This window comes from Volvox carteri (genome assembly GCF_000143455.1).
Source record: "Volvox carteri f. nagariensis unplaced genomic scaffold VOLCAscaffold_78, whole genome shotgun sequence".
In the NCBI taxonomy this organism is placed as follows: domain Eukaryota; kingdom Viridiplantae; phylum Chlorophyta; class Chlorophyceae; order Chlamydomonadales; family Volvocaceae; genus Volvox; species Volvox carteri.
The window spans coordinates 350,791-361,370 of record NW_003307621.1 but is presented as its reverse complement, the minus strand read 5'-3'; the positions used below and the strand labels follow the sequence as shown (position 1 = coordinate 361,370).

Below are 10,580 nucleotides of genomic sequence, written 5' to 3'. Positions count from 1 at the left end.
CTTTTCAAAAAGAACTAACAGCAACTACTACTATTATAAATTTTTGGCCGATCATTGGCGAGCGCAATAATGAGCGGTAGCAATCAACAACTGTAGAACTCTGCTTTTGCGGCACATAATCACCAACCACAACCACCACAACCAACCACAACCAACCACCACAACCATGACGTCAGCGTTCCAGCATCTCTACTCCAGCGGAATTAACTCCAGCGAGACACGCTACGCACCGCCGTAAGTAGACTCGCAAGCAGATGCAGAGGTATAAACGTACGATGCAGATTATTATGCCGAACAAGTGCGGCCGACATAATAGGTGTGTTTGGCGAGTGGAGTATTTCCGTACAGCCGGTTTAACTATTATATTACCAGTTTGTGTATGTATTCCAAGTTGCAGGAAAGTGCCGCTAACGCCCACGCACATGCAAAGCAAACCCCTCCATCATCCAACGACCAGATCCCGCCGTTTTGAGACAACCTCTTTATTCGCCGACCGTTGGCACGGAGGCCATGTCGCCCAGCGGGACCAACAATTGTAATACCTACTACTACAACAACAACTATCAAGTAATTATTTTGTGTTTTTCAGATTTGCACCAGTGACCAGCTGTCGCAGATAATGTCATACGAGCCGGTTTAACTATTATATTACCAGTTGTGTATGTATTCCAAGTTGCAGGAAAGTGCCGCTAACGCCCACGCACATGCAAAGCAACCCCCTCCATCATCCAACATGTGTGAAGTACCTACATTCAACGACCAGATCCCGCCGTTTTGAGACAATCTCTTTATTCGCTGACCGTTGGCACGGAGGCCATGTCGCCCAACAACCGGACCAACAATTGTAATACCTACTACTACAACAACAACTATCAAGTAATTATTTTGTGTTTTTCAGATTTGCACCAGTGACCAGCTGTCGCAGATAATATCATACGTGCATGCATATTCTTCAACCACCTGCAACCGCCAGCAACCGCCACCTGCAACCCCCGCCAAGCCGCTCCCGGGAGGGATAATAAATAAAGCAAAAAAACATAAAACAAAATATCATGATGTTGATGCCTCACACTATGCTGTTGATGCCAAGTGCACTGTAATGTAATGTAACGTTCTGCAGAAAAATAATTTTACTCAGCAGGTGTACGTAAGCTGAATTTTGAACTCATGCAAAAACATGCATCTACCGGCACTACTGTAATCGCTCCAAGCAGACTAAAAACCCCCATGGCCACTCGGTACATCGCATGCATCCGCTACAGTACAGTACGACGATGGAGTACAACATAACTAATGCGCTGTGCGAGACGTGCACCGTTTTCCACACAATGTTCTTCACGTGCACGAACTTCTTTCCATCTGCTGTTTGCCCGCGTGTGTGTGCGGTGTGTGCGGTGTGTGCGGATGTTTGACCCCCTTTCCCCCCCGGCCCCTCTCGCTGCTGGTGGCCGCAGGAGCACCCAATGGCGGGGCGGGGTGTTCCCCCGTGCTTTCACCGGTGGTGGTGGTGGCGGCGGAAGCTGGAGGTGGAAGCTGCACTCCTCCGGCCACGTGAAGGGCTTCAGGCGACGGCACGTGGTCGCGGTGGTCGCGGTAGTTGCGGTAGTTGCGGTGCTTTCGGAGGTCGCACCACCAACCCCTGCTGAACGCAGAACGCCGCCAGTCGACCGATGAGAGTGGCCGGGTGCGACAAGGCGAGGGACAGCCGGCCAACCACCACCAACTGCCGCGTGCAGCTGCGAGAAGACGTGTATCGGCATGGGGGGGGGAGGGGAAGGGCTTGGGGATGCGGTTTCAAGGGGGGTTGTTTTCAGGGATCTTAGCGGATCGCATGAACAGCAAAATAGGCCATGTTTACTGTTTGCTGTTGTTTGTTTGTTTGAGGGGTATAACGGGACCGCAGACGATACACACACGCGTTTAGAGACGCATAATCCTACAAGTGGACAAACTTGGTGACAAGGCAGTGAATTTGACGGATTGATATCCGTACGACATAACGTATGTGCATACGTAAGTAATCGTACCGCGTCAGCATGACGTTCACCCTTCTGTCGTCCTTCATGAAGCCCAGTTTCTTCTCAGAGCGAACCAAGCTGGCGATGATGACCTCGTCTTCGCGACCTTGGAATGTACTGCACAGATTGTACGACAGCGGAGCAGGCAAACATTCACACACTTACACAACACGGTTCTTCAGTTCGCGGGGGTTTCCTCCTGACACGCAACTCCAAGGGCTTGCCATTAATCAAGTACGACGCTCCTCTTGCGCCGCCAATGACGGTACGGCAGTTCAGCGGACTTACTCGATGTTGTACACTCGGTCTCCCCCGGGCAGACGGGTACCGCCGCCACTCCGACCGCCGCCGCCGCTGCCGCTACTGCCGCCGCCGCCGGTCGCTGCCGCCAGCTTCTTCTGCAGCACCGCCCGCTGCAGGTCATACCCCGTGATCACCTGCGGGCGGAAGGGGCGGGAGGGAAGTACGGGAGCAGTAAGCGCGGGTGAGTACGGCACCTCTCATCATGCACCTGTGTAGGTCTATACACACACACACACACACTCAACCTCACATTCCCCCATCCTTACCGTCCAGCTGTTCCTCTGGATCTCGGGGTTGCTCGTCACCAGCCGTACAACCTGCCGTACTTCCTCCCGATTCTCGTAGCTGGAGCTGCCGCGCTTCTCCTCCTTGCCCTCCACATCCACCCATAGAATAGGCCTGAGGGTTTTAGGATTTGGCGGTGGTGAGGGTGTTTCCCGGTTTCACCGTTGGGGTTAGTTACCGTTGTTGAGGATTGTTGGCTACTGGGGACTGGGGGCTCGGTGGCGCAGGGAGGGGATTCCGACACCACCCGCATCCGTTCCAAAGGGGGGGGGAAAGAGGCGGGGGAAGAGGAGATTATGTTGACACGAACACAAAGCACTCTTACAAGAACCACCGCGGTACGTCGAAGCTTGAACTTTACGTCTCAAAGTACGGAAATGATAACGGGAAATGCTCGGAGGGGGGTGTGAGGTTGTGGAGGTGGGCACTGGGCAGGGTAATGGATGTTATTAAATCCCGTTGAAAGCTTAATGTACGCAGTACGTCGTAATGTACGGAATATGTACAACAACGCGTTCATTTCCTTTCTCTAAAAAAGATGCGATCTTCCGTGCCTTAGCCCGGCCCACCTGGAAGCCCGGGTCCGATGGCCCCCACCGCCGTCAAGTCCCGGTGGCGTTAACACTCCGCCGTACAACGCCTGGCTGACAAAATTGCACAGCAACGCTGGCAAACGGTACGACACCGACAGCATGATGCGCTGTGCTCCGCCGTCGCCGCCGCCAGACCCCCGCGGTGCCGCCAGCTGGGGGCCCACGGTGAAGGCGTTGGGCTGCGGGCGGAGCCGGGCCAGGGCTCGCTCCGCGGGGGGGGTCAGGTGGTCAAACAGGCTGTGGAGCTGCGCGCCATCCCACTCGCTGCCGTACGGCGGAAGTTGGACGTCATCACCAAACAGCGACAGGGACCTGGTCGTGTACGGCATGCATGGGCATGTGTGTGTAATCGGTTTTAGTACCGAAGCCTAGGGAGAACCAAAGGGGTTTTGACGGCACACGAAACACCACCCGAGGCCCTCTCCGAGGTGGCCGTGGGGAACATGCCGGGGTCACGCGTGTGTGGAGGGGTGGGGGAGGTGGAGCGTCTCTTGTTGGGAACCGCCAAAATCAGCTCTCTTGCAACCATCTCTCCTACCATGTGCATATGCAGGACAATAAATAAGTAAATCAAATTATTAACTGTTATACGTTATATACGTACCTGAGGTGATTGCCGTACCGGACCAGCGGCAGAACCAGGTCTCCCGCGTAGATCTGCGATGCTTCGTCGACCATCAGCCTCGTCAGCCCCTTGCCGTACAATGCGTTCGATTCAAAGTTGGGGTTGGAAAGCATGGAGACCGTCGTCACGAACACCTGTTTCAGTTGCACATAACAGAAAGACGTACGTTGCGGATGTGGGGCGGTTAGTCCGTTGCAACCTTCTTTAGCGGGTTGGGAACCCCAGCCCCGCTCTTCCCACCGGTTATATTCAATCTTACAGGTCTTCACATACACACACAGCGTCAGGCCCGGCAAGATATGTAATGTGAATACATACATACACACAAAGGAAAACACAGACACGCGTGTGTGCCGTCACCACCATCACCTTGACGTCCTCCAGCTTTCGACTCAAATCGCCCTGGCCCAGCTGATCGCTGGTGAGGAGTACGGCCTCCAGCGCTCCCTTGTACTGCTCCTCGTGCCACTCGAAATGATAGTCCCGGGACACCACCAGCCTGCAGTACATGCCGTACACCACACAACACCACCACCATACGTAAGTCACATCCATCGCATACATGCACACCACACATCACGCCCCTCCCCCCTCACAAGGAGGAAAGCGCTCATCCTCAATCAACCCGGTCGGCTCTTCTAATCGTTCGACAGTGCCGACTTCTAACCCTTTCTGTTGTAGCGCCAGGGCCAGGGTAGGTCGCGTGGGGGGATTTCTCCGCCGGCCATTCCCCCTATTCCCCGTATACCAATTGTCACACACACACCCGCCTCTCAAACAGAAGCACACACGTACATACATACACGTGTATGCACGCAACCCCGCTCCACTCGCCTGAAGTCCTTGGCCCCGAGCCCCCTCTTCAGCAGCGAGAGGGCGATGTTCTTGGCGGCCACGTTGCTACGTGCCACACACGCCACCGCCTCCTTGGCGCGCCCGGCTCCCGGGAGGGGGGGGAGAAAGGGGGAGATGACACGAACCCACAGCGACACGGTGTGGGAAATCACGGTGGTCTTGCCTGCAGGGCGGCGCGAGGGTGAAGGAGCGGCCGGAGGGGGCCCAGGGGTGATCAAGTGGGAACAACGGGGGAGAGAGGGGGGGGGGAGTTTTACCCGTTTCCTCCCTCTTTTCTCTAAACCAGCCTCAACTTCGCACACTCTGGGCTCCATCTCTTCCTCTCCTCCCCTCCGCCCCTCCCTCTTCCACTGCCTGCCCAAACAGCCTCATGCTCCTACCCTCTCCTTTCCCCCCTCTCCCCCCCCGCCACCAACCCATTCCCCCTTCCAAGCTCCACACATACATACACACACATACCTGTTCCCGGCGGTCCCTGCACCAGGTGCACTGCCGAAACACCTCCTCCTCCTCCTCCTGCTGCTCCTCCTCCTCCTTGGGGCCCCCCACACAAGATGGCCTCAATGGCCGCCCGCTGGGAGTCGTTGACCTGTCCGCTGGAGTGCAAGGGACCGACAGCCGCCAACACATGGCGCTGGAGCTTCTCAGCTAACCCCGCCGCCGCCAACCCCGCCGCAGCCGCAGCCGCCGCCGCCGCCGCAACCGCCGCCACCGCCGCTGCTGCCTTCTTTGCAGCCTTGGAAGCCTTTGCGGTGTTTTTGTTAGTTGCGTTCGTTTTTGTAGGTTGTTGGGTGCTGCTTGAGCTTGAGCTTGAAGTCGAGGGGGTAGACGGAGGCAGGGACGGTGTGGGGGGCGGGAGGCGGAGGCTGCCGCCGCCAAAGACGCCCTTCGAGAGGTGCGTCGGCAGTAGGGACCCCTGGCCGCTCAGCACCTGAGATCATGTACGGCACATGGGTACGTCAGTCCGCAGCCCCCGCGGGGGCGTTTTAAGTGCGTGTGGGTTTCGGAGCATGTAGGGTGTGCCCCCCCCCCCGTGGCTTAACCTGCGTGTTTATGCCCACCTAGAGCGCCACTCACAAATACACATACATACGGCTTTCGCAGCCCGCAGCGTATGTAACCTAAGCCATACATGCATACTGTACATACGTACGTGCATACATACACGCACACGTGGGACCTGACACGCACCTCAGACAGCAGTTTGCTGCACGCCGCCTCCTCCGGCGTCTCCCCCGCCTCCTCCATCTCGATGCTCTGCACCCCCAGGTGCGCCACCTCCCCCCACTTCACTGCGTTGCCCCCTGGGGTTGATGAGGGGAGGGGGAGGGGGGGGCGGGAGGGGGGGAAGACGAACCACGAGCGAGTGTACGACGAGCGAGGGGGAGGGCTCAAGGGATGTCAAGCGGTTGAAGAGGTTACGGGGATGAGGAGGAACCGTGTGCATGGAAACGGTGAACACCGAACTGCCGGCGGGGGAAGAAGGAGGAAGCAACGGATTTGCCCTTCGTGGTGACGGGCCCCAGTACGGCCACCCGCTGTGTGAGAACAGGGGTATAACACCCAACCCTAGGAAAACCCTCCGTAAATAACCCGTACCGAATTCCGCTCGGGGGGAAACCCTACCCTACTTATAACCCCCTGAACACGCCCCCTCACCTGCTCCCCCCCATCTCAGCTTTCCCACGGTGGCGCACTTCCCCGCCTGATCCATGCACCTCCCCACCAGCTGCCGCCCGTCGGGAGCCGCCAGCCGCATCTCCACCCAGTAGCCTCGCCGCAGACGGGTGTTGAAGCGGGCCATGCGGACTGCCAGGACAAGCTCCTGCTTCTGAAAATGGACATGGGAACGGTACGGACGGTACGGAAGGAGGAGAAGAGAGCAGGGATGAGAACGGCAAGGGAGGAGGAAGGCAGGGGGGAATGTTGCAATAATCTGTTGACAAATATAAAGAAAGAAAGACAGGAAAAGAACTACCGACGTCACAAGACGTCCAAAGAGAGGAGAGAACGAAGCGGAGGACGGGTCGGAAGAGGGAAGGGAGAAGGCGCATCTACTGTACAACATGTAACATGTTCCTCGTACTTTACAGTTGACAAACCCGGATTCGATGTTTCTTGGGGGTCACGTGCCGTACACGCACCTTTGTCTGCTTGAAGTTCGCTTCAGTGAAGTCGTGCTTGGTACGGCGGGGTTCGCCTGCCTCCTGGAACTGGTAGGTCAGGACCCACTGCGCGGCGAGGGCCAACTCCTCCAGGGAGGGGAGGTTGAGATCTACGAACGGGGGAAGGGGGACTTTCCCGGTTGCGGTCGCGGGCCTGCTTCCCCTACCCCGTTGCTGCAGCAAACGCACGCCGGCGGCGTACGACACAAAGGCATCAAGCGCGCCGTACTTGATCTGCAAAAAGCATGTGCACAAACACATGTATATAGGCGTTTCTGTGCGATAAGTTACCCGACAGGCAGCTGAGCTCAGCTTAGCAGCGGGACGAGATGAGCTGAATAGGACAGCATACAAGCTATGTTGTACAAATACGACCATCGCTTCAACAGTACAAACGGCAGGAATGTTGTCACAATATAGGCGCATCAACAAGAAGATGACTTCAGCCTATGAAGATTAAATGTATTATCAAGGATAAATGTAATTTCATATCTTCTCTTGCCTGTCGGTCGCTCAGCGTCGCCGCAAACCACAACTGGTGATCAATAGTCTTGTCCTTCGTGAGCTTAGAACTCGGAAACAGATTCTCGAAAATCTTGAACAAAGAAGGCTTTCGGCTGGGTTGGCCACCGTTACCATTCTTGCCATCAGCACCGTCATCATCAGTTGGTAAGGTAAACGCGGCAGTGAGGTCCAAGCCGCCTCGCAGCTTGACTCCTGTGTGCGTGCGTGCGGGTGTTTAGGGATGTGGGACAATGTGCGTTGTTTCGCTGCACAAGGGCGCATTGCTGTGCAAAGGCAACACGTGCAACACGCGAGTACAAAGGCAACATACGTCGCCTATGTCGGAGTGACGCAGCCGAGCGTTCATATTCTGTTGGGAGAACCAAATGTCCGAGCAGGGGTGTGTGTGTGGGATGTTCGTGCCGCACTCCCTAGCACGTGGCGCCAACCATGTGCCAGACAAAAGCACACACCCAGCCAGCCAGCCAGCCAGCCCAGGTAGAAGCAGCCAAAAGGAAGCGAGGGACACGACACAACCAACAGAACCAACTCACCGAACGTAGCGAACATCATAAGTGCATCCTGCCACACCTCAGCGCCGGCCTTGGGCAGGGACGGATCGCACAGCTGCGACTGCAGCCATGACGGCCAGATGAAAGGAAAGGAGGCCGCAAATTTCGTATTGTTGCTGCCACCGCCCACGATGACGGCACCGCCAGCTTTAGAGCCCTTGGACCCCTTCGACCCCTTGTTGCTGCCGCCCTTGTTGCTGCCGCCGGTGCCGGAGGCAGCAGAGCGTTGCTGCGGCACTCGCACCAGCAGTGCTCTGTCCCCGCAACAGAGCTGCACCAGCGCCAGCTGGTCACCAATGAACTCCGTATCAAAGCCGATGACCTTGGGTGGCTCCGGCTCCAGATGTTGCTGTTGCGGCGACGTCGGTGAAGGTGGTTTATGTTTGCCACTCCAGCCTTGAAGGAGCCAGGTCTGGTGCTTGGGGGACACGTCAGCCAGCTGTACAACAAGAACCTGAAGCTCGTCCAGCCCCAGCACGGGCGGCTCCAGGGGAATTAACAAGGTGGGCTGCAACAGCCCCGGCAGCGAAGCCGGTGCTGCAGCCGCTGCAGGCTGCACCGTCCGCGTCTTCGACTTGGACGCAGCGGGAGGCAGAGGAACGGAGGCCTTTGGATTGTTTTGGGAACTGTTCTTGGCTTTGGCGCCGTTGGTGGTTCCGCTCGGTGTGGCCTTGGTGGCGGCCTTAGCAGCGGCCTTAAGGGCAGCGGCCATGGTGAGTGGTGGAGCTAACGAGGCCTTTCCACTGAGCGGCGGTGGGGCGGTGGGGCCTCCAACAGTGGCGGCCTTAGCAGCGGCCTTAAGGGCAGCGGCCATGGTGAGTGGTGGAGCTAACGAGGCCTTTCCACTGAGCGGCGGTGGGGCGGTGGGGCCTCCAACACCCTTACTTTTGTTGTCACCGCTGCTGCTGCTGCTGCTGCCGCCGCCACTGCTACTGCCGCCACTGCTGATGCTGCTGATGCTCGTGCAGGAGGGATAGCTGAGCGCGCCAAAAGAAGTAGAGGTGCTGAGGGAAGCGGAGGAACTGGAGCTTGAGGTGCAGCTGCGGTGGTTGTTGCTGTTGAGCCCGTGGGTCGATCGCGACCCCGACAGTGGCCCTGCAATCGCTGCGACTGCTGGTGGCACTGCAGCCTTTGTCTTCAGGCTCGCTGGTGCTGTTGTTGCTGTTGCCGCCACCATGGCAACCGGTGATCCCTCTACTGATGGCCACGGAGCCATGGAAGCAGTTGCGGTTAAGGTTGCATTTGCACAAAAAACAGGAGCAGCTTTGGCAACTGATGTGGTTAAAGGATGTGAGTAAAAGAGGAACGTCGGTTGGGTGGAGGCGTGCTGGGCTCCTGCCTCGAGCGTTGAAGCAACTGCTGATGGTGTAGGTGGTGGTAAAGACGCGGGTGACGCTGCCGCTGCTGTCAAAGACGAAGAAGATGAAGATGATGATGATGTTGGTGATGATGATGATGATGATGATGATGATGATGATGATGATGATGATGATGATGATACCAAAACATTGGTAGGCGTTGTCCTCGACCTGCCTTGCGTTAAGGCGGGCCTGGGGGTATCGCGAGCTTCAGCGGACAATAATTGCCCCATAGAAGCGTAATAATATTCCAGAGGTTAAAGGTCTCCTGAGAAGAACCCGTACGTTAACTTTATGATGTGTACTCTTTCTAGGGAAAATGGAGGAGTTGGGGAAGTTGGGAATTGGCCAACCCAAGACGAGACAAGCAGGTAACTGTAAACCTCTTCTTACGTTTGAAGCTAAGCAGCTCGGCGGCTCATGAGCCTCTTGGCTCGTCTGGGCCGTACAAGCTCAAGAAGCTTGTAATCAAACGTAAACGTAAGCTAAGCAGCTCCACAGTTTCTCTAACTTATTTGAATAGGAACTTTCGCTGCAGTGTGGTGCATGAAGAGGTCCCTAACGGGCCCTGTCACGGGTCCTTTTCACGGGTGTACCTCACGGATGAAAGCGGTTGAAAAGACACAAGTGATAGCTTCCACAATTTGATAACGCTAGTTTAAACCCATGCCAAGTCACATTTGGTGTCTAGTTATCTTGTGCCGAACCACCACTGTATCTGCATGCCCAAACGAAGACCTCAGCAATAAAAGGAACCCCTTATCCAATTAAAGTTTATGATCTTCGCAATCAGTGTCAAGCGCATTTGGAGGAATCCTCCAAATGCGAAGATCATAAGATTGGCGGTGCGATGGCTGCTGCAGCTTGACTAGCCACATTATCAACCCGCTACATGCCATTTCGTATTTCCTGCAAATACAAATTACAAGTACACGAAGTATAGGAAAGAATGGTTTCGGAGTACCGAACTTTAAGCATAATGATGAATCCTCAATAAACATGGATAAACGTTACATCCTCGGAGCATCTTGTAGTGGCTTAGGTCTTCCAATGACATGAAATCATGATGCATTTATTGATCCTCCGATCTTCCAGAGGACTAATGTCTTTGTTCATGGTTAGGTTATAAACAAACAGTTTTTGGATAAGTACACAGAAACTCAATGTAACTTGGAGCCCTGATAGCTGTTTCTGTTGTCGAAATGGGCCGAATAACGGAGCGCCTTATCCGCCAGGCAAGCTTCAGCAGCGTACAATAGATTTCTCCTGGCTACACGACTTCAACTTGATTTGCACCTTGTG

At 55.7% G+C, this 10,580-nt stretch overlaps 1 protein-coding gene across 1 annotated transcript; it reads right to left on the bottom strand.

Annotated features, from left to right (window-relative positions):
* Window positions 1–1,561: 1,561 nt before the first annotated feature.
* On the bottom strand, window positions 1,562–8,734 carry VOLCADRAFT_98869 (uncharacterized protein; the record flags this gene model as incomplete). The annotated part of the gene is made up of 14 exons (XM_002957699.1): window positions 1,562–1,736; window positions 2,028–2,135; window positions 2,445–2,455; window positions 2,588–2,720; window positions 3,176–3,511; window positions 3,804–3,958; window positions 4,194–4,323; window positions 4,620–4,842; window positions 5,139–5,268; window positions 5,871–5,983; window positions 6,339–6,510; window positions 6,824–6,954; window positions 7,481–7,561; window positions 7,903–8,734. 14 exons carry the CDS (start codon window positions 8,732–8,734, stop codon window positions 1,562–1,564), a joined length of 2,730 nt encoding a protein of 909 aa, XP_002957745.1.
* Window positions 8,735–10,580: the final 1,846 nt, after the last annotated feature.